The 27,021-nt window shown below is 45.0% G+C and overlaps 1 protein-coding gene across 1 annotated transcript; it reads right to left on the bottom strand.

Moving 5' to 3' along the window:
* Window positions 1–1,270: 1,270 nt before the first annotated feature.
* SBSPON (somatomedin B and thrombospondin type 1 domain containing) lies at window positions 1,271–25,882 on the bottom strand. Its single transcript, XM_077810150.1, has 5 exons — window positions 25,651–25,882; window positions 12,149–12,343; window positions 3,420–3,510; window positions 2,398–2,574; window positions 1,271–1,388 (listed from the first exon to the last, which is right to left on the bottom strand). Exons 1-5 carry the CDS (start codon window positions 25,880–25,882, stop codon window positions 1,271–1,273), a joined length of 813 nt encoding a protein of 270 aa, XP_077666276.1.
* Between the last annotated feature and the right edge of the window lie 1,139 nt (window positions 25,883–27,021).

Here is a 27,021-nt window from a genome sequence, read left to right as displayed (position 1 = left end):
ACCAGTTCCTCCCTATTTGTCAAAATCAAATCTAGAACAGTGTCTCCCCTAGCAGCTTTCTCTACCTTCTGAAATAAAAAACTGTCTCCAATACATTCCAAGAACTTGTTGGATAATCTGTGCCCTGCTGTGTTATTTTCCCAACAGCAATCTGAGTAGTTGAAATCCCCCATCACCAAGTCCTATGGTTTGGGTGATTTTGTTAGTTGTTTAAAAAAAAAAAAAAGCATTATCTAGCTCTTCTTTGTAGTTAGGTGGTCTGTAGCAAACCCCTACCATGACATCACCCTTGTTTTTTACCCTTTATCCTTACCCAGAGACTTTCAACAAGTCTGTCTTCTATTTCCATCTCAACCTCAGTCCAAGTGTATACATTTTAATATATAAGGCAACACCTCCTCCCTTTTTTCCCTGCTTGTCCTTCCTGAGCAAGTTGTATCCTTCTATACCAATATTTCAGTCATGCATATTATCCCACCTCGTTTCTGTGTTGCTAACTATGTCATAGTTGTTTGTTTACTAGCGTTTTGAGTTCTTCCTGCTTATTCCCCATACTTCTCACATTAGTATACAGACCTCTAAGATACTAAGAAATGTGCATTTTTAATAGGCTAAATGTAAATATAGATCTAGGAACAAAGAATATAGGCCATACTTACTCAATGGGGGTGAACTCTATCTTGGGAAGCAGTGACTCTGAAAAAGATTTAGGGGTTGTAGTGGACAAATAGCTAAGCATGAGCTCTCAGTGATCCTGTGGCCAAAAAGGCTAATGTTCAATAATATCTATAGCTGCCTAGACTTGTCTGAGATGGGTCACAGGATTTGAACTGAGATGCAGTACTAGTTCCTCAATTGTCCACTTTAAGCACTTCTAGTGGATTAATGGTGAGGGTAACTTTTCTCACATGTAAACAGAGCACAGTAGCCTGCCTACTGTGGAGCAGGGTCCATACCTCTGATAGTGAAGGGTGCCTTGTAAGAGATGAAGAGGTAAGAACTGAAACTACTCACGTTGGAGACATTCAATCTTTTTAATTACAAAAAAGAAAAAAGGTAGCTTGGAGTGTAGTCAGCAGCAAGAAGATCTATCTTAATATCTGGGTACAGGGCAAACATACTCAACCAGAATGGCTCCTAAAGTCTTAAATTCGATTAAGGTTCAGCAAGCAAGTACAGCAGAAAAGTAGAGTTCTTGTGGCTTCACAAAGTCTTAAACTGATTTAAAGATGTTCATGGATGTTGTTCTTCAAAGTTCTCTTTCCAACTTTTATGTAAAAATAAAACTATGCACAACAGGACATGAACATTGTTCCACTTGCCGAACTTTCTTCCATGTTCCTTGGCACCGAAGATTACCAACAGCTTGCCAATGGAGAACTTTATTTCTGAAATGTGACAGTAAATTATTTTTCTTTTTTTAAAAATAATTGAATGTAGGTTTTCAAATACTTTCTTTGAACTATAAACTTTACTTTTACTACAGTGCTAGATTCAATGTTTTTAGTAAATAACACTGACAGCTCAGACTTGATTAGGAATGTTTTGTTTTGAAGGCTAGATAAATTAATCTTATTCCTTATATTATAAACTCTCTGGAGCAGGGCCTTTCTCTGTACAGTGCCCATTCTCATTACGGTGACTGAACACTACCATAATATACATGTTAGTATATACTAAGTATTTTAGTTTGAATGCGTAGAATACAAAATTGGATTAAAATCTGTTCCAAATAGTAGATGATTTTGAATCCATTTGGTTAACCACGTTGGCTGTATGGCGTTTGATGGGGTAATGTGCTATTCTCTAACTGTTAGAGCTTGGGATCAAATTCAGATTACAGCACTGGCCCTTTAAAAAGTGTGGTAAGCCTACAGTATCATCAAGTTCTGTTCAGTACAGAAACTACACCATTCCTCCTTTTTCATAGTTCATCCGAAAGCTTTAAAACCACTACACTTGGCTGCATGACATTGGAGACATTCATCTAAAAATAAAAGGAGATGTTTAAAGTTCTAATATGTACTTGCTAAATCACTAAATAGTTTGGCCCTGGTCTCAGCAGCTACTGTAAATAAAGCATAAAGTTCTATCAGAAAGCCTAATGTAATGAATTTAGGCCTGGAAGAAGGGTTCCTTCTAGGCCAGGGCAGAATGGAGAAATCATCTCAGCTACTGCAGCTGGTCAGTGTGAGCTATTTCAGTTCAGCTTTTACATTGCTTTTTCACAATTTCACTTCTCTTTAGCCACTGCCTAAACCCTGAGCATTCTTACATTCTCTCGTGTGATCCAGCGGAATAGAAGGTAAGTGAAATCAGAGCTTGATGTTTTATATTAAAACTACTTAACAAAAAGCATTCAGACTCCTAAAATTGAAATATATCTTCCATCCTTACCCATCAGCACCCAGGCCATCTCCAGAACAACGATGGTTGCCAGTATTCATAGCTGGAGGCTGGCAAGCTACACACACAGTATACCCCTCTCGTAGATACTGCATCCAGCGGGCATATGGCCGATTCTCCACAGTGCAATGGTGAGAGAGTGATTCAGTTTTAAATTCCACACAATATCTGCATGGGGGTGGGGGAAAAAATAGTACCACTTTAACTGGCTTTAGTATTGATGAGCATAACTTTGTCAGACATTAGGATGTGAATCGCTTTTATGCCATATCCGTGCATCATACAAAAAGTATTAGTGATACAGAGCTTAGGAAAGAGATTGCTGAACAGTGGCTAAGTTGCACACCCTTTCAGCCACGACCAAATGATGGACCTTGGTTCTGACATTTGATGCACAGCCCAAACACCACATAATGTACAAAGTTTCTTTATATTAGGATGAAACACTTTAGTAGGATACAGTCTCCCAATCACTCCTATTTTTAATCTAACGGTAAAAGATAAAACTCAATGTATGACTAATTGTTTTCAGAATGCCTACTGGTTTCATTGGCCCAGGGTAAACCGAGTAGGATAGAGCATTCGAGACAGCGACAGAGCTGAGCAGATCTGTGAGCTACATATTTGTACAGCTTCTGGCACGCAGCCCTAATAGAGCAGCCCTTGGGACTAGAACTTTCCGCCAATTTTGTTTATGCAGCAATCTATGTATAATTTCTCAGGCTACTCATAGTTACAGATTTACTTGACTTTGTGTTGGCTTTTATTTTTATTTTTTAAAAAAGCAGTCACTCTACAAAATTTTCCATGACCTCAATAAATGTCTAGTTCAGGATAGTTAGCAAATAAAATAATGACCTGGACTGACACAGAAAATGCTGTACAGGAGAAAAATTAGGTATGTGGTTATTTAGGGCTGTCTGCTGCCCTTAAATTATTCCATATCAAATTAAATGGTTCTGTGTAGATACTTTCTACTTAACAAGAGGACCAAAATGTACATGAGAGATTACCCAGCTTCCTCTGTATCTGAAGACCATAGTGGAGAGACAGCTTGCCTTTTTCTTTCCTTACTGTATTCAGAGGTAGTTATGAAAGCAGGAACTGAGGGGGAAAAATAGTTAGAATGAGAACACAACCTTTGTGAAATAAGGCAGATATCTAATCTATATTTTATTTATAGCATCAATTATGTTGTCTTTATTAGAGAAATGATGGCTTATTAAAGATGTCCGAGATGGAAGTCAGTGATTCATTGAAAACACTTACAGCCTGAGCAAACTTTTCTACTCAACCCTACCAGTGTCCCTCTATTCCAGAATGAGGAATGAGTGCAGTCTAGTCTCTGAGATAGAATGGGAAATGTCTGAGTTAGCCCCAGTCTACACTACGGGATTAGGTCAAATTTAGCTGCGTTAGGTCGATTTTAAAATGAATATGTCTACACAACCACCCCTGTTCAGTCAACCTAAAGGGCTCTTAAAATTGACTTCTGTACTCCTCCCTGGCGAGGGAAGTTGCGCTAAAGTCGACCTTGCTGGGTCAAATTTAGGGTAGTGCAGATGCAATTCGACGGTATTGGCCTCCGGGAGCTATCCCAGAGTACTCCAATGTGACCGCTCTGGACAGTACTTTCAACTCCGATGCACTAGCCAGGTACACAGTAAAAGCCCCAGGAAATTTTGAATTTTATTTCCTGTTTGGTCAGTGTGGCGAGCTCAGCAGCACAGGTGACCATGCAGTCCCCCCAGAATTGCAAATGAGCTCCAGCATGAAGCGAAAGGAAGACACTGGATCTAATTGCTGTATGGGGAGAAAAATCTGTGCAGGTCGAACTCTGATCAAAAAGAAGAAATGCTAATATATATGCCAAAATCGCACAGGGCATGGTGGAGAGAGGCTACAACAGGGACACACAGCAGTGCCACGTGAAAGTTAAGGAGCTCAGGTAAAAGACAAAGGAGGCAAATGGTCGCTCTGGGTCAGAGTCCCATACATGCTGCTTCTATGGTCAGTTGCATGGTATTCTAGGGGGAGACCCTATCACTACCCCACCACTGTCCGTGGACACCTGCAAGGGGGGATTCTGACACAACATGGAGGAGGATTTTGGGGGGAGGAGGAGGAGAATGCGCAGCAGGCAAGCAGTGAATCCATTCTCCCCGGCAGCCAGGACCTTTTCATCTCCCTGGAGCCAATACCCTCCCAAGGCGGGATCCATGACCCTGAAGCTAGAGAAGGCAGCTCTGGTGAGTGCACATTTGTAACTACAGTACCAGGTTAAAAGCAATAGTGTTTAATGTTTGATTTTCCATGAAGAATTGGGATGCATTCGCAGCCAATACAGCTACTGGAAAAGTCTGATAACGTATCTGGGGATGGAGTGGGAATCCTCCAGGGACATCTCCGTGAAGCTCTTCAGAAGGTACTCTGAAAGCCTTTGCAGAAGGCTTCTGGGGAGGGCTGCCTTATTTCGTCCTCCACGGTAGGACACTTTACCATGTCAAGCACAAAGCATGGCAGCGAATGGTCCTGGGTTTTGGTCGCATTCAAGCAACATTCGGTCTTTATCTTTCTGTGTTAACCTCAGGAGAGTGAGATCATTCATGGTCACCTGCTTGAAATAGGGGAATTTTTGTAAGGCACCAGTAAAAGGACCCCGTTCATGTTGGGTTGTTTGCGCTTGGCTAAAAGGGATCATCTCGGAGAATAGCCACGCGGCGGGGGGAGGGGTGAAGGGATCATCCCAGAGAATAGCCATGCGGTGGGATGGGAGGAGGTGTGTGCTGCACATCCACCCGAAAACCACAGCCCCTGCTTTTAAATGTGAAACCCAGCTGGCATTGCTTGCTATGGGAAAGGATGGCACTGCAGTTTGAAACTATTCCCACATGTTATGAAGGCGGAAGAAGCCAACCTCGCGTACCAAAAGGCTTACCATGGCTGCCTGGAAACTGAATTCTGTTGCCCAGCCATGTGTGATGTGTCACCATACCGGCAGGCGCTCAATATAAAAGGCAAAATGCAACCTTGTACTGAAAGCACATGTGCTGTCTGCTGTGAATTGCTTGATTCTCTGTGAAAGAGTCTCCCTTTTGTTCTCAGAAATGTATCGTCTTAAATCTTAATCTCCCTTTTTATCTCTCCCCAGGTGCAAATGTGTCTATGCTCCCCCTATCATCTCCATCCCTGAGGTTATTGCAGATTGGAAGGTGAAAAAAAAAACGCACTCGCGATGACATGTTTTCCGAGTTCATGCAGTCCTCCCACACTGATAGGGCACAGCTTAATGCACGGAGGCATTCAGTGGCAGAGGCCAGGAAAGCATTAAGTGAGCGCAAACAGCAGAGGCAGGAGGCAATGCTGAGGCTAATGGGGGAGCAAACGGACATGATGAAGCATCTGTTGGAGCTGCAGGAAAGCCAACAAGAGCACAGACCCCCGCTGCATCCATTGTATAACCACTTGCCCTCCTCCCCAAGTTCCATGTCCTCCTCTCTCAGATGCCCAAGAACGCAGAGGGGGAGAGGCTCTGAGCACCCAGCCACTCCATTCAGAGGATGGCCCAAGCAACAGAAGGCTGTCATTCAAACAGTTTTGATTTGTAGTGTAGCTACAATAAGCAATGTGGCCTTGTCCTTCCCTCCTCCCGCACCGCACCCCACCCGGGCTACCTTGTCAGTTATCTCCCTTTTTTAAAAAAATTAATAAAGAATGAATGCATGGTTTCAAAACAATAGTTACTTTATTTCCTTTGCCAGCTGTGATCGAAGGGGGGAAGGGTGGTTGGCTCACAGGGAATTAAAATCAACAAAGGAGGCAGGTTTGCAGCAAGGAGAAATACACACAGCTGTCACACCGTAGCCTGGCCAGTCATGAAACTGGTTTTCAAAGCCTCTCTGATGCGCAGTCTGCCTAGCTGTGCTCTTCTAATCGCCCTGGTGTCTAGCTACTCAAAATCAACTGCCAGGCGATTTGCCTCAACTTCCCACCCCGCCATAAACATCTCCCCTTTGCTCTCACAGATATTACGGAGCACAGAGCAAGCAGCAATAACAGTGGGAATGTTGGTTGCGTTGAGGTCTAACCTAGTCAGCAAACAGCACCAGCAAGCTTTTAAATGTCCAAAGGCACATTCTACACTTGCTCAGCCTATAGTTGAACTGCTCCTTACTACTGTCCAGGCTGATGGGAACAAGGGCTAGGCTGGGTCCCCAAGGATAACTACTGGCATTTCAACATCCCCAGGGATAATTTTCTGGTCTGGGAAGGAAGTCCCTTCTTGAAACTGTTCTAACAGCCCTGAGTTCCTAAATATGCAAGCTTCATGCACCTTTCCCAGCCATCCCATGTGAAACATCCCTTGTGATCCGCCAGTGCTTGCAGCACCATTGAGAAGTACCCCTTGCAGTTTATGTACTGGTTGGCAAGGTGGTCCGGTGCCAAGATAGGGATATTGCCCCATCACAGTTAGAGAACCCCATTGCAGCAAAGCCAACCAGTATGACCTGCACATTTCCCAGAATCACTACCCTTGTTAACAGAACGTCAGAGATTGCATTGGCTACTTGGATCACAGCAGTCCCCACAGTAGACTTGCCCACTCCAAATTGATTCCCGACTGACCGGTAGCAGTAAGGTGTTGCAAGCTTCCACAGGGCTATCGCCATTTGCTTCTCAACTGTCAGGGCAGCTCTCATCTTGGTATTCCTGCACTTCAGGGCAGGGGGAAAGCAACTCTCAAAGTTCAAGGAAAGTGGCCTTATGCATGCGAAAGTTTCGCAGCCACTGCGAATCATCCCATACCTGCAACACTATATGGTCCCACCAGTCTGTGCTTGTTAGCCGGGCCCAGAATTGGCGTTCCACTGTATCAACCAGCCCCACTGCTGCCATGATGTCCCAATTGCCACAGCCCGTGCTTTCAGAAACGTTTGTGTCCATGTCCTCATCACAATCATCCTCGTGCTGGCATCTCTTAGCCCGGTTCTGCACATACTCCAGGATAATGCGCAAGGTGTTTACAATGCTCACACAGCTGAGCTGAGTGGGCACCATGATTGCCGTGGTATGGCATCTGCATGGGTAACCCAGGAAAAAAGGCGCAAAACTATTGTGTGCCGTTGCTTTCAGGGAGGGAGGGAGGGAGGGAGGGGTGACTGACGATGTACCCAAAACCATCCTCGACAATGTTTTTGCCCCAACAGGCATTGGGAGCTTAACCCAGAATTCTAATGGGCAGCAGAGACTGCGGGAACTGTGGGATAGCTACCCACAGAACACCACTCTGTAAGTCGATGCTAGCCACGGTATAGAGGACACACTCCGCAGACTTAATGCGCTTAGTGGGGACATACACAATCAACTGTATAAAATTGATTTTTAAAAATCGACTTCTATAAAATCGACCTAATTTCATAGTACAGACATATCCTTAGATTGTGATCTCCATTTTGTAACCTTCATTTTCAATTAGACCTCCATTTTGTGTTATGTGCTAACTGCCTAAAAAAAGGGGAGGCGGATCTACGCTACAGAATTACTTTGGTATAACTACGTCCCTGAGGGATGTGAATAATCCACATCCCTGAGCGACACAGTTATACTAACCGAAGCACAGGTGTAGACAGCACTATGCCAGAAGGAGAGCTTTTCCCACTGACATAGCTACCACCTACGGGAGAGCTCTCTCCTGTCAGCATATAGCGTCTTCATTAAAGTGCTACAGTAGCGCAGCTGCCCCAGTGCAGTGTTTTAAGTGTAGACCTATAAAAGTTATGAAGTATTCCAGTCAGCTACTTGCCCGGAAAAATGCTTGACACATCATTGAAAGACAGTCTCTGAGAAGCCATCAAGACAACAATCTAGGGCCATTGACTGTCTCTCAACTTCTGGCCCATGCACCTGGTATGGAACAAGGGTCGGTAACATTTGGCACCCAGCCTGTCAGCATGAAGCCGCTGGTGGGCCAGGCCGGTTTGTTTATGTGGAGCGTCCCCAGGCACTGAGCACCGCAGCTTCCACTGGCCGCAATTCGCCGTTCCTGGCCAATGGGAGCTGCAGAAAGCAGTGGCTAGCACATTCCTTGGCCTGTGCCGCTTCCCGCAACTCCCATTGGCCAGGAACGGCGAACCGCGGCCCATGGGAGCTGAGGGGCTCCGTGCCTGCGGACACTCCACATAAACAAACTGGCCCGCCAGCGGCTTTACCCTGATGGGCCGGGTACCAAAGGTTGGCGACCCCTGGTATGGAACAACAAATTTTCAACACAGGATCTTGGAGAGGGAAAGAGACAAGGCTGCCAATGGCCATATGGCCAAAAGAAGAGAGTCAGGGTTTGTCTACATTTGAAACACTGCTGCAGCACTTCAGTGTGGACACTCACTACAGCAATGGGTAGGGTTCTCCTGATGACTTTTGACTCAGAAGGGGTGAGATCTCAGGACTTTTATTTTGGACAGTTCTGTACTTGCTAGTGCCTTTTAATAGTACAGTGACTGTGGCTAAGAAATTCTGTGGCTAAGCCTGTGTTCCTTGCTTTCACACTGTCCCCAAAGGGGTTAAACTAGAAGTCAAAATGCCCCCAGCTAGGTAGAACTCTGGGGGAGTGTATGTGAGCAACTGAGGGCTTGGGAGCTTCAGAGACTATCATACTTCCCAACATTCCCAGTGGCTAAAGGGGACAAGTCCTGCCCCTGGGGAGTGGAAAGCCTGGGTTTTGTGGGGATGGGTGCTGCCCCTGAGGAATGGGAAGCCCTAGTGGGGAGTTGCAGAGCAAGCCCATCCTGCACTCACCCCACAGCAGCAGCTTCTGTCGTGTGGGTCCAACTGGGTTGACTCCCACTCCAGGCATTGCGACCTGGTCCCTGGCACAGGGAGTTTCAGTGCTGTTCACATTTGGCCTGTCCCCTGGATGAGGGGGCAGCTGGGCCAAATTTTAGTGAGTGGCACTGCTGGACTAGGGTGACTGGATTGTGAAGTCCCACATTCCAAGGAAGGGCTCAAACAAGAGGTCAGCCTTCAAGTGCACCCTAGAGATGCAGAACAGTGACTAGACTACCCAGACCCAGGGGGCCTGAGCATGTGTGATCCAGCAGCTGGGTCCACTTACAACAGACTGATGATCATCCAGAAGGGGCACTGGGCCAAGATGTAACGGTTTCCATGCCCATTCAGTCCTAGCAAATAAACTGCCAATTGTGCCAACTGGAACTGGATTTTTTTTCTTTTTTGGTGCTGCTATGGGCACCTATTAAGTAGGAACTGGATTGACACAAATTCATTTCATATAAACCACTAACCTGGCATCTGATACCATGCAAACCACACATCCTCATTTTGTTTGGACAGCCACATGTGCAAGTCAATGAATCGCATGCCTGAGTACCCAATTTGTTGCAAGAACACATGCACATTCATTTTGTTGGTGCATAGATTGGAAAAAACCTTTGAAAAATTGCTTCTAACCTTCTACAAAGACAAGGAAACATAGCAGCTTAACTTCCTTTGTATCTCCAGTTCAGCTACAAAGGCCTTCATTTGCTTCTGCCTCTACTCTGTTCCCATTTCCACTAGTATGGCTGAATGGGTAAATAATTGTTTTCATCTGTTCACAAGGCAGGGGTAGTCAATCCAGATGCAGGACTTCTGTATCCTATGCCTCCCCAGCCCTGCGTGCAGGTCAGTTATTTTCCTGCTTTACTGCAAGCAGCTGAAGTTTGCTTGTGTCTAAGATGCCACCTTCCTCCATGCCCAAAAGAGGCTCCAGACTGTCACAGAACAGGAGTACAAAGGAAAGAGCCAGGCGAGAAGGGCTTAAAATGTCATTCTTGTGTCCCTCCCACTGCAACCTTTTGGCAGCAGGCTTTTTCTGCATCCCCTTCTCTCTCTCTCTCTCTCTCTCTCTCACACACACACACACACACACACTCTCTACCTTTCATGTAAGTGCAACAGCCAGGCCTGAGCCACAGGGTGCATGATTCTGAAGAAGACCCACATTCCAGCAGCTCCCTATGGATTATAGACACCAGCAGGACAGGTCCCAAGGGATTTTTAGGAGGACTGGGGCTCAAAAGGACTTCTGGGAGGTAGGGGGATGCTGTCTCTAGAACTACCCTAACCCCTCTATTTTCATGAGAGTTCTTTCATCTTGGAGCCATAGCAAAGATAAACTGGGTTTCTGCTGCCTCCCTTGCAAAGGATCCTTTTACCTCACAGCTAAGACAATTTTCCTTCTTTAGTAAGGGAGCTCCTGGCTCTACCATGACCTATTGATCCTAGAGGTAAGAAAAGCCTTGTCCTTCATTTTCCCTTCTTGAAGAACCTCCCAAAGGCAGTGAGCTAGATTTGGATCTGGATCACCGAACTGTCCCTCTCATTGTAAAAATACCCTCAGAAGGTCACTTGAGAGGAATAGGGTTCCGTGGTCACGCACACAACAAAAATGTCATGGTCTCCAATGGAGCAGCGAGACTCCCTATTTTCTTCCCAAGGCAGCTTCTCTGGGGTGATTCTGCTTACCTCCCTCTCTGTTGGGAAGATGGTGGAAATAAAGTTAGCACTCTTGATTCAACAATAACTTACTCAGGCACTGCAGGTTGAACACTGACTTCCATAAACTGTGGTTGTCCCACCAGAAGGTGGATTTATTGGTGGCTTTCCATTTTAAGCCCATGCACCTACTTCTGGAGGCTAACCTCCTTTTGTGATTCCATGTACAGGTAAGTAGAAGGGGCAGTTATTTAACAATGTACATGGAAGTGGCACTCAGACAGCTACTATAATCTATGCCTCATACGCCTCTAGAGTGACCATCCCAATGGCTCATGAAGATCTGAGGGGGAAAAGCCATTTGCTTCAAGCTGCCCTTTATGGTATGTAGGAACCTCTTGAAGTACCTCATCTCAGTTGAATCCCCTCAACAACCCGTATCAAGCTTCCATTTTCCTTTGGAGCCAACTTAGGTGCTTCTGCACTGGCTCAGAATGCTCTCTGGATCTGTCTCTGGGATGGGGATATTTCCTCCAAGCTTTGTTTCCTCACTCTTCCCTTTCAGGGTCCCAGCTGTTTGGAGATATGTTGGATACGGTCTTGGAGCATCCAGTTAGGAGTGCCAGTTTTGTATGTCTGACACATTAGTGCAAGTGCTTAAAGGAGTACATTGTAAGATGGGTTTAAAAACTATTGAGTGGCCTAAGTCAGGAAAGTGAAGGGGAACATGTAGTTGTAGTTCTTTGTACAATAAACTCCTTGTAAACACTTCCAATAATAATATATCTTATGTCATTTAGGTGAGGTGCATTCACCTTATACACATTGTTTCCTTTTTATTGGGGCTGATGCTGCAAGATGTTAGGAGCCTCCTATGAGATGTGGAGCATTCCTAACTGTCACCGAAATCCAAACCTGGCCCAAAATGTCCAAGTAAATATTTAAGTCAGAAAGAATAAGCAGCTATGAAATTATATGAAAGTAAAAGATAAAGTTTTAAAAGGGAGGTCTGAGGACCAGAAGAAGAGCTCTGTGAAGCTCAAAGCTTGTCCCCATCCACCAACAGAAGTTGGTCCAATAAAAGATATTACCTCACCCACCTTGTCTCTCTCAAAGTTTTAAAATGCATTTGTACTATGTAGACTGTAACTGCAACTTATTGTCATCAATGCCTGGAGGGTGTGGGGGACGACTATTAAGTGGTGACAAAAGACATCAGGGCAATTCAAATAAATCAGAGTGACAGTACCGTATTCATGTCCGCAGTCCTGCCCCTGGTAAGTCAAGTATTCCAGGCAGCCAGACTTCTCTTCAAGTAGGGGGCAAGGTTCCCCACCATTTTTAGGTTCCTGCTTCACATAGCGCCTACGCATTCGCAAATTAGGCTTACACTGCTCTGCACAGCCACTCCAGTGACTCCACTCCCCAACGATGCACGGAAGAGCTACAAAGCAATATTTGAATATTACTAGCAGTCAATACCACTATCGTATTACAGTAGCACCCTCTAACAACTCTAATATTAAGGCCCTCTGGGAATGCTCCTTTACTGAGGGGTTTAAGATGAAACTTTCTCTTTGGGAAGATTATTCCATAGTTGCCCGCTTCAGGGTTTCTTTCACGTTTCTCTAAATCATCTGGTGCTGGCCATGCTGGAGACAGGATACTAGACTAGAAGGACCTGTGGTCTGATTTAGTATGGCGATTCCTGTATTGCTAAATTTGGTTTAAAGGAGGAGAGAAATAAAACGTAAAACAGCGGAGTTAGGGGGCATATGCTCTTCACCCCCTCCCTCCTTGGAGTTACTGGTTTCCCATTTTTATAATCATTTTTTTCAAGATGACCTTGCTGCTGGTAACTTATTCCCAAAGTTGGTAGAAATTCTGCCTCCACTTTGTTTTCCTTTTGTTTATGTTGAGTGGTCCCTGTTTGCTGTGCATGACACTAGGTCAAATTGCCTTGTAATAACACTTTTCCTCTTGATTCACCTCAGACTATTGTATAAGAATATATATTATTGAGATCCCCTTTTAATCATTTCCCAAAGAACACAGTTCAAATTTCTCTAACCCTTTTTGACTGATGTGCCTAGATTCTACTGTTACTGTAGATTTAGATTAGTGTAATTCCAATGGCATTACTCTAATATAACTGAGAGCAGGGTGTGAGTGGAATTCATTTTAATTTCTGTACACTTTGGTTACCCCTTCTCTGCCTTCATGTCCTTTTCCTTTTCACAATTTAGTGACAATTCACAAGGTGATGCACAAAATTACAAATTTGGCCCCACAAGTTCCCTTAGATAACAATAGAATATTTTACAATACCTTAAATTTGTCAATGTTTCCCATTATTATTAAGCACCACACTGGAGCCAATACTGTCCCTAGAAATTGCGCCTCTGTATTTCAAAGGCCACATACCCCTAACAATAAACACTCTTTGACATGCTGCCACTTGTTCTTTCTTTGGGTTTTGAGGGGGAAAGTGTCAGTGACAGTTTGAGTGATAGAGGGAGGAGGAACTCCAAGCAGGCACTATTCTTTAGTTGGGGAAAAGATGCATGGAGGCAGACACAGGCCTGGCCTACACTTAAAATTTAGCTTGACATAGCTATGGTGCTCGGTAGTGTGAAAAATTCACACCCCTCAATGCTATAGCTATAGTGACCTAAGCCCTGGTGTAGACACAGCTAGGTCAATGGACAAATGCTTCTGTTGCCCTAGCTGCCATCACCCAGGGAGATGGTGTTTTGACACTGATGGGAAAAAACCTTCTGTCAGTGTAAGCTGTGCCTACAATACAGGGTTATGCCAGCATAGATATGGCACCCTAGCCATGCCGCTATAGTCCCCATAGAGTAGACGTGGCCACAGACTACTGTATTCCTAGTCTGTTACTTCCAAGAATCATCACTTTTGAACAGACACTGAATGGCAAAAGCAACAAAGTGAAGCAGCTTAAGGCAAGAGGTTTGAAAATAGCAACACAGGTAAACCAAAGTTCTATGAATTCCAATGTTAAGAATTTCTGTTTAATCCAAAATGCCTCTGGGTCCCTCCAGACTGTAAACAGGCTATTGTATTTTGACATCATATTGCAAATCTCAATTTTACAAGCTTTGGGTGCCATCTAAGACCATTAAACATCAGACTTGACCAATAATAATCATTAGGACACTGTACTTCCATAGTATCTTCCATCCACGAAGCTCAAAGCTCCACAACCTTTATTAATGAACAAGGCAGTGAATGTGTAAATGCCTCCCCAAGTACCTGTTAAGTGACACAAGCTAGGGTATGATTGCAATACCTGATTCCATTTTTTAAATAAAATTGTATAAACATATTCCTTAATTTCTTTATCACTTTCACATAGTACCTCTTATGCATGCTTCTTTGCATGGAAATTTTGTTCTTACTGAAAGGCTCCTACAATACAGATATTCTACAAGAGCTTTGTTTTGATAGTTTGTTTTGTTTGTTAGGCCATTTTATTTGTCTTAGATAAAGGTGCACTAAGGGTTGTCTGAAGAAGTTCTGATTTTGATCTAGTTCTGTTAATATAAATATGAAGACTTGATATCACTAAATTTACTGGAGACAAAATACTTATCACTTATATAATGCCTGTCATCTTAGATTCCAAAGCCCTCTGTCATTATTCCATTTTACAGATGGGAAAATGGAGGCACAGAGAATTAAAGTGACACATAGGTCATACAGTTAATGGCCAGTTCTCATGCACAAATTCACGAATGCCTTATGAATCATACGTGGAAGTGTTCACACAGCTCCACTTCAAACCTTTCCAAAAGCATCTTCTGGGGGAAAAAGAGCCATTGTTTTGAAAGCAGATTTTGATTCAGAAGAAAAATTATTTTTCAAAGCAATTCCCTCAGAATTGTAGGAATACCATTCAATAAATAGCACATATGCCACGTTTTCACAGAACGCTTATAAATCCTGTTGTGTTTGTATGTCCTACCTCAAACCAGACTAATACAGTCTTTACTTTTCCAAGGTTCTAGTGGAGTTCATTTTTCACCAGGTAAAATGAGTTTATGGCATAGAAATATTGTCTGAGGAGAAATACCAGAACATGCTCAACTCAGAGGTGATTTCAATCAAAGAAAAAAGGAAAACACTGTTCAATTAGATAACACTTTTGTTTTGTATTATACAGAATTCTTCTGACACCTGCTGGAATGTTTAGCCCAAGTATGGCCTTTCATACTTTTTATGCCTCTGTATAGATATATTGGATGGATCAGGCAGCCCTCTGAATCAGTGCAGGCTGTAAAGACTGGACCATAAGACCTCATGTTGATCACTTGAGAAAAAGCCTTTCAGGGTGAAAGTGCTTGTGATATGTAGAAGATAGAATTTAGGTGATACACTAACCAGCTTTTAAATTTTCAAAGGTCACTCAATGATATTGCCTGCAGAAATTCTTAGTAATGGATCTGTTATATCTGATTCTTCCAAACTATCTCTTTCTTTATCTGCAATGCTTCCTTCTCTGGATGCACCCACTAAGGATTACATCTTCCTTGCATCTCTCCTCTATATTAACATGATAAGCTTCTTTCTGCTCTATATTTTCCCTTTCCCTTGGATTTCTCATTCAAATTTTGACAAAACAGTAGCTCTGTCTTGTTTTACCTGTAAAAGCATGGACAACAGATCAGAAAAGATGTCCCTGGTGGATACAGATACTCTGCAAGCTGCCTGAAAGAAAAGTTTTAGCAGCTTGTTTCCCAGATTCCAGAAGCAGGTCATGGATACGTTATCCCAGGGTAAGAAACTGCCTAATGAAGAGATCTTTGCTTTGTTTGCCCTTTAACAGCCATCTTACATTAGACAAACCCACACCAGCGTGACACACTGGCATGAGTTCAGCTTTCCATGGCCTCATCTCACCGAGACACTGAGAGTTACAGATTTCGAAAACTGTGCCTGTATGGCCTGCTACATATTTATTTGTTAAATTGTCACAATGGATTGTATAGGTCTTTAAATTCTGTTCATGAGATGATTATGTACATTACCAGAAATGTCCCGCGGATAATGGGTTTTTAACTGATGCAAATATCTTCTGTGACTGAGTGGAGAAATGCGGGCCTCAACTCTTTGCTCTCTAATAACTTACACAGTGCCACTTGTTTATATGATCAGGACAAATCTTGCTCCTCTTACTCACAGGAGTGGTCCCATAGGGCCAAATTTGCACCTGATGCAAGTCCATTGACGTCAGTGAACTTGCATCCCTGATGAGTTTAGTCCAGCACCCTATTTCCGCTCATCTCCATCCATTTTGTCCAAAGGGGTGTGGCAAAATTATTTTCCTCTCCTGCCATTTTGCCCATGTCATTCCCTCTTCAGATGTCTTCACTGGTCTCCTCTCTTCTTCCATCTCAAATTCAAGTTTCTTGTTCTCACTAGAGGTGCAATTCAATGTTTCCCCTGCTTTTATTTCTTCCTTCTCTCCTCTTGAGAAGAAAGATAGTCTTGTGGTTAAAGCATTGAATTAGGACTCAAGAAAATGGTTCAATTCCTGCCTCATGTATAGATGTCTTGTGTGACCCTGGGTAAGTCACCTAATGTTCCTCAGCTGTAAAAATGAGGATGATGATAATTCCCCCATTCACTGGGGTTTTCTTTACACATCTAATCTAGTGCCTCCTTCCATGCTGCACCTTAGCACTTGGAATGATCCCTTCTGTTTGTGAGCCAAGTGACGTTCAGGGCTTCTTTAAATCCCTCCTTCAAATACACAGCTATCTCCACATAACATCACACTTCCAAGTTCTTGCCATCCCCTGTCAGAGGCAACTCATAGGGGGGGATATGCGGGGCCAAGTGCCCTGCCAGATTGGTCTGACGGGGGGAGGGAGCAGGGCCACTGTGAGAGTGAGGGATTATTTTTCAGGATAGGTAGTGTCCAGGAAATGGACCGCTTGTGTCCCACCATCAACCTCAGCCTAGACCAATCCATACAAGCGGTCCATTTCCTGGACACTACTGTGCTAATAAGCGATGGTCACATAAACACCACCCTATACTGGAAACCTACTGACCTATACTTACCTACATGCCTCCAGCTTCCATCCAGGACACACCACACGATCCATTGTCTACAGCCAACCTCTAAGATACAACCACATTTGCTCCAATCCCTCAGACAGAGACAAACACCTACAAGATCTCTATCAAGCATTCTTAAAACTACAATACCCACCTGCTGAAGTGAAAAAACATATTGGCAGAGCCAGAAGAGTACTCAGAAGTCACCTACTATAGGACAGGCCCAACAAAGAAAATAACAGAATGCCATTAGCCAACACCTTCAGTCCCCAACTAAAACCTCTCCAGCGCATCATCAAAGATTTAGAGCCTCTTCTGAAAAATGATCCCTCACTCTCACAGATCGTGGGAGACAGACCAGTCCTCGCTTACAGACAGCCCCCCAACCTGAAGCAAATACTCACCAGCAACCACATACCACACAACAAAAACACTAACCCAGGAACCTATCCTTGCAACAAAGCCCAATGCCAACTCTGTCCACATATTTATTCAAGTGACACCATCATAGGACCTAATCACATTAGCCACGCCATCAGGGGCTTGTTCACCTGCACATCTACCAATGTGATCATATGCAGTGGTGAGCAGGAGACAATTCGCACCGGTTTCCGAGAACCGCTTGTTAAATTTAGAAGCGGTTTTAGAACCGGTTGTTACGGCTCCCTGAGCTCCCGGCCGGGGAGGCTCCCCCATCCCCTCCCCCGCCTTCCCTCCTCTCGCAGAGCCTCAGCATGCCGCGCCGCGGACGCCAGCGCTCTGGACCGCTCCTGGGCAGCTCTGCAGCTCCTGCCGCTTTGAGCAGCATGGTAAGGGGGCCAGGCCAGGGCTGGGAGGAGGGGTTGGATAAGGGGCAGGGAGCAGCTGGAGTGGGCAGAGGTTCTGAGGGGGCGGTCAAGAGACGGGGAATGGGGGGGTTGGGTAGGCAGTCGCCACCCCAGAAAGTCCCAGCCACGCTGGGGCTCGGCTGGTGCAGCCCCCCAGGCCAAAGGGGCCCCAACTCACGGCGCTAGGGAGGGTGCATGGTGTAGGGCTCAGTGTTATAGAAGGGGGCTGTTGGAGAAGGGGCTCGGTGCTAGAGGGGGGTGCATGGAGCAGTGCCGTTTGCGGGGCTATGGAAGGGCTGCAGGGCCCCACATCCTGTCTCGGGGAAGGTGCTGTGCTGTGGCTGGTACCTGCGCTGCGCAGCCATCCGGGCAGCCGCTTTGGGGCCCTGCGCACAGAGGCCAATCCGATGCCGCCTCGCTCAGCAGCCGCGGCCGAGCTCCATGCTGCTTCCTGCCTGGCCCAGGAAGCGCGACTGGCCCCGCTGGGCAGGGAGATCAGGCACCATGTGACTGGGCGCTGCGTAGGGCCAGGGAGCCAGGCCCCTGGCAGCAGCAGCCTCCTCTGCCCCAGGAGTCGGGGGGCGCCGGCTGGTGCCATGGCTGGGGGCTGCCTTGGGCGTGCTGGGGTGAGCCCCCCACCACCCCCAACTCTCTCCCGCTCCTGCACTGTGGGGCTGTCAGGCCTCCACCACTCGGGGATGCTCACATCCCGTGGTGGGGAGTCGGGCAGACGGCAGCCTTTGCCTGCAGGGAGCTGCCGCCCCACATGCCAGGAGCGACCCCACTGATGCAAGGGCTGCAGGACGCCTGCACCACCAGCAGGCACCTGGGATGGAGAATGGGCCTGGGGAGGGCCAGGGGGCACGACAAAGCCTGAGGGGGCGGGAGGGGGCAGGACAGAGCCTGGAGAGATGGGGAGGTAGGAGGGAGCCTGGGGGGGCAGGGGGGGCAGGACAGAGCCTGGGGGGCACGATGGAGCCTGGGGGGGGTGGGAGGGGGCAGGACAGAGACACATCCCTTAAATCAGAACTTCTTATAGGGAACCGGTTGTTAAGATTTTGGCAGCTCACCACTGGATATATGCCATCATGTGCCAGCAATGCCCCTCTGCCATGTACTTTGGCCAAACCAAACAGTCTCTACTCAAAAGAATAAATGGACACAAATCTGACATCAGGAATCATAACATTCAAAAACCGGTAGGAGAACACTTCAACCTCTCTGGCCACTCAGTAAAAGATTTAAGGGTGACAATTTTGCAATAGAAAAGCTTCAAAAACAGACTCCAACGAGAAACTGCTGAGCTTGAATTAATATGCAAACTAGATACCATTAACTTGGGTTTGAATAGAGACTGGGAGTGGCTGGGTCATTACATATATTGAATCTATTTCCCTATGTTAAGTATCCTCACACCTTCTTGTCAACTGTCTAAATGGGCCGCCTTGATTATCACTACAAAAGTTTTTTTCTCCTGCTGATAATAGCTCATCTTGATTAATTAGCCTCTTACAGTTTGTATGGCAACTTCCACCTTCTCTGTATGTATGTATATATATTCTTACTATATGTTCCATTCTATTCATCCGATGAAGTGGGCTGTAGCCCATGAAAGCTTATGCTCTAATAAACTTGTTAGTCTCTAAGGTGCCACAAGTACTCCAGTTCTTTTTGCAGATACAGACTAACACGGCTGCTACTCTGAAACATAGCTCAAAATGTCATGTCCTGTGTAGTAGGTGTTTAACAGAATCTTAATTGCTTTAACGTTAGGCATCAATCTTTTTTTTTCCTAGACAAATGAATGCAGTACAAAAAGCCTATAAGGCATACGTGACAAGCAGAGAGTTTGTCCATGGGGTCATGCACAGGCCACGGGGTAAGACTCTCTACACCTGTATATGAAAAGGGAATGGAATGTACTAAGCACAAAAGAATATCTGTCTGTTAGAATCGTTATTGCCCTTACAATATTTTCTGTATTTAGGATACAGGATACTGTAATTTTTTCTCACACAACCTGATCCAAAGCCCATGGAAGTCAATGGAAAGATTCCCGTTGACTTCCCTGGGCTTAGGATCAGACCCATCTTCAGTATTAATTTTCTTTCTCTGGGATTTTTTTTAATGCAATTAGTATTCATTTCACATCTAAGCACCAAGTCCTATGGGAACTGCATACATACATCCAAGGTTAGAATTTAGCCCTTTCATTAAAATTTGCAAAACTTATACTATGGTACCACATAGGAGCTATTTTTCCTTTTTTCTAATCATTCTGTAGTGACAGTTCCAGAGCCATTAACATCTCAGTTTCCTTACAACCTACATCTAGACTTCACTCACAGCCAATTTTTTAAAATGTTGTTTTACATGTATATGTTGGTATTATGATAGCACCTTCTGGTCCCATCTGAGATCAGGGCCCCATTGTGCTAAGTACAAACACATAGCGAGAAACAGTCTCTGCCCCAGTGATCTTACAGTCCAAATAAAAAGGTGGACAAAAGGCAGGCAGGGAAACAGAGGCACAGAGAAGTGAAGTGCCTTGCCCAAGGTCACCTTGGGCCATTGGTGCAACTGGAATTAGAACCCAGGTCTTTTAACTCCACTGGGGTCTTGCGACCTATCCACTAGATCATGTTTCCTCCCAAAACATCATCAAATATCAATGTCAAGTTTTCTGGTGCTGTTATTTTCTCAATAAAATAGTATTCAGTGTTGTGTAACTGGAATTCCAGCTCAGTAACTATTATAAAACATAATGGTGAGCATATTATCATTATAGTTTATTACTGATTTGGAAATCTCTTAAGTTTGTGTAAAGTTTTAATTTTGTCTGCATGTCATTTTCAGATATTAATCATATTTTGCTTTTCTTTTTCTAATCCTTTACAGATAGCTTTTCAATATGGTGTTTGAGGAACAAAATATAAATCATGTTACAGTTATTGGGCACTGTGCCTCAGATTCACTTTGAATTATTTTGAAATGTAGCCCTTATTCCAATAGTGGTTAAATTAATTTCCCCCCCATCCATCTACATTTTCCCTTCAGTGTACACCACATGTACACAGTGTACACCACATGTTCTGGATCATTATTTTCCCCATATTTCCTAATTAAATGTTGAGACACGGGGAAGATTTACAGCTTAATTTATATTAATCTTGTCCAGCACCTCTTTTCATATAGCACTATATAGTCACAAGTGCAGACCTTACTCCCACTTTAGAAATTGCTGTTCTATGTTGTCATCGTAAAAAGCTCATTAATAACATTTATGAGGTCATTAATGGCTATCAAAATCCCAGACAGTATTTATTCCCTTCTGTGTTCCTTTGCTGAAGAAAGTTATAAAGCTTATTTAGAAAACATCTTGCAACGCATGAGCTCTGACCTAAATCTATTAGTTATGTTATCATTGCTAATGCAGACAGAGAATCAAGATGTTCGTTCACAGAAGTATTTCAGGGTCTCAACGATTCTTTAAGTAACAGAAAATGGGGAGAACTGGGGGAGGTGGAGAGTGAAATGTATTAGTCTCTTCATTGTGTCCGTCTGTCTATCTGTCTTCCACAAGGCCCAGATGTTGCCTTTTGTGCTCTCCAGTAACCACCTGATTCTCCTGGGGTTCCATGGGCTGCCACCCACCAGACTAGGGTAGTTTTAACTTGCTAGTGGAGGAGGCTACTCAGGAGATGGCTTTATGAGGGTGCCCTGGCCCCACCCCTCCTTCAACCAGCCTTAACCACTTTTGTGTGTCCCTGACAGGGGTCTGGTTGACACTGTGACCAAATCCTGGTGAACACTCTGCTGCCCCAGTGCACAGCTCTGTGTAAAGTGCTGCTGCTCAACCAAACATCCTTTCAGCATTGTTAACACTGTATGGAAATTAATTTAAAAATCCCTGTACATAGGTTTTGCAGCCCACACCATACCAGAGCAGCTCTTTATAGAGTACCAGGCGTGATACAATGTCTAGGTACAACAGACCTTAACACTTGACTTGGCAGCTTTAGAATGGCGTTTCTTTCGCTGGTTTCTCGCTCACCTTTACTGTTATTTCAGGGCAGTGCTTTTGTACGTCTTAATATATTTGTTAATTATGCAGATTCGAAGATGGTGGGCATTTTAACTATTTCTGTAATTCCCAAAGTACTTTGTCCAGTAGAATCAGAAATTTGCAGTGCTGACAGGGATGGAATGACAAAAATGCTATAGCTTAAAACGTAGATGTTGGGTGGGATGACAAAAGTGCTATACATGATAGGAATTCCCCCAAATTACCTCTACCCCATTCCTCTCCTGAAAGCATTCTAACTTCAGGTTCTTTGCTTTCAACCTTTGCGCATCCATACAAAGGGATGCTCACGATATTTCAATCTATTTTCTTGATTTTAATGCCATTTTGGGTGGTTTCAAAACTTCTGAACTACTCAGAACCATCTTGCTGACGCTGTTTCTTGTGCATATATCTCAGTGTTTCTAAATGTGTGTGTGCACACATGCATGCGTAACTAATCAAGTACAGATAAGTTTATTGATTTGCAAAATGTAATGTCTTCCTAGCCCTAGACTGTTGAGGATGATACAAACTTCCACTGAAATAATATTTGGATTTTTGAAAAGTAAAACACAGTACAGTGTTTGTTGGAGTTGTAGAGTATTTCTGAGCATTCACATTGAAAAGATGGGTTTCAGAATAGCAGCCCTGTTAGTCTGTATTCGCAAAAAGAAAAGGAGTACTTGTGGCACCGATGAAGTGAGCTGTAGCTCACGAAAGCTTATGTTCAAATAAATCGGTTAGTCTCTAAGGTGCCACAAGTCCTCCTTTTCTTTTTATTGAAAAGATGAGCTCAATTAAATTTGTTTTATAGTTGCACTTTCTGGCCTGAGTTTGTAGTTATCTGCCCTTTTCAAATGAGACTTGTCGATGCTTCTGCATGCCTGGCTCCTGAGTTAATTGGGAGTTGCAGGCAAACAGCATCTCTCAAGATCAGGGCCTTTTGTTAGCTCACAGCCAATTTTTGTTAGCCATCTTCATCTTTCTTCTCTCTCCAGGACTTTACAGACACTTGTACTCCAAGTATATTGTGTTCCTCTACTAGTTTCCAGGGATGCTTTCAGTAAGCAGGGTCATCCTATATCACATTCCTAGCAAGTCTCTCCCTCTGAAGCCCTCAAACAGTAGCTCATAATGTCTTCAAACTATTTCCATGGAAGCTTTTCAGAGGTTCTCTTTAACTTTGTGAAGATTAAGCTACATTCTCCCATTTTGGTCTCTTCAGTTCCAGGTCTTTTAGCTTATGGCCAGACTGCGCCTACCTGTGGGAAATCCCTCATGTTAGGCATTCTAGAGGAGGGGATTCCTCCAACTCATTCCATCAAGGAGGTGGGGTCTGGCCCCTGTTCCTCTTCTTAAAATGAACAGGGGCTTCACCCCATAACTGCTGAATCCCCCAAGATCCCTGCCTGGCCTCCCTTTGTCCCAGTTTTCTGCTAGTATGGACTCTACTGTTTCATTAAAAGAGAGGGTGCCGTTGCACAGAGAGACACCACAAAAAGTGAATGCATGCTTTTTGGTGAGTTTCCTTGTGATGGGGGAGAGGCAGGAGGAGATGGACAATGTGTATTTCCCCAATGCTTCCTCTCCCATCGTGCTGCCCTGTGGGGTTTATGGAAGGGGAGGACATGGATGTGGCAGAACCTCCAACTTCACATCTATGGACACAAAAGGGTTCCCTTCCTCATATAAAGCTAAGGCTTTATAAATTCTGTAATTTATGTAATTTGCCTATAGATAGAAAGTAGCAGTTACTAGATCCTCTTGAGTAACAGCCACCTACAAGAGCAACAGAATTTGCAACCAAATTTCCAGTTCCTTTTTTTCATGTGATAGTTGCTTCTTTCCTCTCTGTATATGGTCTGTTACTGCTCTCCACCCATGTTCTCTCCATGAGCTTCAAATAATGCATCACTGCAGTGCAATCATAGTACGAAAAGTGACTTTAGAAAAATGGCACATTCTTATCCAACAGATCTCTTCCTTGAGTCCCAGCAGTTTGAGGGACAAAAGTAGAAGTTTACTATTTTCTGTTTTTGCTAGCTCTGCAGAGCCTGTACAGCTATGGTAGAGTGAGCTGGATTCCATTCTGGTTCGTGCATCATCAACAGAACTATAAACTTAAGTTCCAAATGCAGACACTTTGTATGTAACTGGTGATATGTGAGTTAAAAATACCGGCTTAATCCAAGACTAAATCTTAATGAGCACCTTAAACATGGAACCCCACAATGCTATTTTTACTGAGTCCCTTTTCAAAGTATACCTGAATTTTAAACATATATTGCCAAGAGGTCATACATGGAGAAATCACATAGCTAGAAATCAGCTCATTTCTCTTTTTGGGCCTCATGGAAGTTTTTAACCGGATTTTAACTCTTTTAATGTTGATTCAGTGTCTTTACATGATTGCTCCTGTCGAAGTTGTGCATAAACAGCTCAGTTTGTTTTCTTGAGCAAGTGCAATGACCACAGACATCGATTTGTTGATGTTCCACCCACTGTTTTTCCAGCCTGACATTACATGTAATTATACCATCTTTTAAAACTGCAGTTGATGCATTCTGTGTTATATCTTCTTGCAACTGTTTCTTCTCTGGTAGTTTTCGGAGTAAAGAAAGGCTGGTTTGGTGATTAGGGCACAAGCCTAGGACTTAGGTGACCTGGGTTCAAGTTCCTGCTCTACCACAGACTTCCTGTGAGGCCTTAGGCAAATCACTTACTCTCTATGCCTCAGTTTCCCAGCCATAAAATGGAGACAATAACACTGCCCTTCCTCACAATGGTGTTGGGAGGATAAATACATTAAACATTATTGTAAGGCACTCAGATACTAGGTGATGTGAGCTCTATAAGTAACTAAGCTAGACAGCATCACCAGTCAGCCCAACAAAACATATTGGAGCAAATTTATCTCTGGTGTGACTCCATTAGCTTTGTGGTCCTACATCCTCATTGTAACTCCTTTACAGCAGGAGAGAAATTAGACTATGGCTTAAAAATAAGATCCATAGCATTTTATGGGGTACATAAAAGTGGGCAGGCAAATTCCAGGCACAGCAACTACTGTTGAACCAGAATCGGAATACACATCCAATGCTGTGTGGAGGGATAGGTGAAAAGATTCTTCAGTCTCACTTTTCTGCTTAATGCAACTCCTAGCTGCTATGTTCACACTGGGCCAAATCCATCCCTGTCACTTCACAGATTGAGGGTGAGTGACACCAATGCTGAATTTGCCCCACTGTGTTTTGCATTCTAAGGAAAAGTCAGAGCCTCGTTCACATCATCTTACGCCCATTCCCTAATACAAACAAGCAACAAACAAACAAAAAATCAGGTGGAACATCAAGTGCATAAGCCACCAAGATGCAACAAAAAATGTTCTTATTATCCTTCCATCATTTTTATACTATCTTTACATCATCATAAACAATAACGCCAATGCAGTACCTCTCCTGGACTAAACTTTGCAAAGGAATGGAAGTTTGTTTCTCTGAGCTGCACCCCTGCACCGTAAGAAATAACTGGTCACTTTGAGTCACTTCTTTGCATTCTTTATTCTATTGTGACTCGCACCCTGTAAGAATGGGAAGAAAACGGGCTTACTCTACTGCTACTCACTAAAGCTTCAGGTGGAAGGAAATGCAGGTAGAAGGGGTACAGTTATTGTACTGAGCAACATTGGGAGCATGAATAGCTGATAGCTATCAAACCCCAGCTGCCTGCACTTGCCTGCTCTATGCCGGGGTTGGGTGCTGACTGACCTACCTGGGCATGCCTGCGAGTAATCATAGCAGCAGTCCCCAGTGAGCCTGCAGGCTTCATCACAGAAACAGGTCCCATAGACTCTGTCCATCCTCCAGCCGGTGCTGGCGCAGCTTGGGTCCCGGCCAGGGCAGCATCTTCTCTCTTCGGAGCAGCCCGCATCAGCCCGGTGCCAGAGTCTCCACGGCGCCAGCAGCACCATCCAAAGGACACTCGCCAGGGCCCTCGCGCTCATTGCTTCGCCCTCAGCAGATTCAGACGCTCCAGCTGCTTCGCCCGGCTGAGCGGCGGGCCCTAGCGACCGCCTCCCGCACTAGGCCGCCGGCTGCAGCATCCCGGCGCGGCTCCCCCAGCCCGGCGGGCAGCACTGAGTCATCGCCAGGTCGCCGGGTGGCCCTAAAGGCTCCGCCGAGACGAGCCTCGTGGACGGGATCCGCCAAGCCCAGCGCGGGAGGGTCAGACGGCGGGCAGGGAGCGCGCGGGGGAGCAGGGCAGGGCCCGGGGCGCTGGGGACATGCCCGGGAGCTCGTCAGTGACCCGCAGCTTCCCCACCACCGCCCCGGCGGGACCTCTGAGGCTCGCGCTGCGTCTCCCTGCAGCCCGCGCGGGCAGCACACCCTGGCCTGCCCTGAGGAATGCGGGGCGGGTGGGGGCTCGCGCTGTCATCCCGGGCTGGCTCCATGCTCCTAGGGCACAGCAAGGAATGTGACTGGCTGCCGGCCAGAGAGACAAGGCTGCTGGCACCGCTTCCCTGTTCCTTCTGTCAACCAGGCAGGAGCCATTGCAGCCCCCCAGGTCTGGCTGACCAGCTTTCCTCAGGGACCGCCCCAAATGCTCCTGAAGTGGCCCTGGCAGTGATTAATTCTTGCCAGGGCTGAGTCCCTAGACTTGGCAGTTCATAATCCCAGCACCGCGGGGTTTGCCAGACAGTTAGGAAAATAAAACAATTGCTTGAGGCCCAACACACAAAGTAAGCACTGGGCCCCAACCTGGTTCAAGATTGCAAGCTAGAGAGTGAGTTACATTGGAGGACAGCTCCTGAAGTCCTTACAGGCAGAGCTCTCCGATTCATTAGAAGCCTGACTGAGTGGGGAATGAGAAACGCCCTCAGGATTTGGACCCAAACCGACAGAGGGCCTCACACTGCTCCCATAGCCACCACTGGCAAACTCTTCCTGCACTGGCATGGCAGCCCAGTAAAGTGTTAGTTGGAGCCCTTTGTACCACCGTGAGCTTGTGAGGCTTTCTGTTCATAAATGCCATACTTTCCAGAAGGTGTAACTCCGCTGTGAAAAGTTGCTCTTGTCTAAAACATTGTCTCCATGTAGTTATTTGTTTGTTTTTGTAGATCTGACAAATGGAAATTGCCTGTGG

Source organism: Eretmochelys imbricata, chromosome 2 (assembly GCF_965152235.1).
Source record: "Eretmochelys imbricata isolate rEreImb1 chromosome 2, rEreImb1.hap1, whole genome shotgun sequence".
Taxonomy (NCBI): Eukaryota; Metazoa; Chordata; order Testudines; family Cheloniidae; genus Eretmochelys; species Eretmochelys imbricata.
The sequence above is the reverse complement of the archived record's forward strand: the minus strand, read 5'-3'. Positions and strand labels throughout refer to the sequence as shown.

Bases quoted from the DNA above. Each gene is read 5' to 3' on its own strand.
- SBSPON (XM_077810150.1), bottom strand. From the start codon at position 25,882: ATGAGCGCGAGGGCCCTGGCGAGTGTCCTTTGGATGGTGCTGCTGGCG. The intron at 12,344-25,650 runs GTAGGTCAGTCA...ATTGCTTTGTAG, and splicing joins TTACTCGCAGGCATGCCCAG to CTCTTCCGTGCATCGTTGGG. The intron at 1,389-2,397 runs GTAAGGATGGAA...GTCACATTTCAG, and splicing joins GATGGCCTGGGTGCTGATGG to AAATAAAGTTCTCCATTGGC.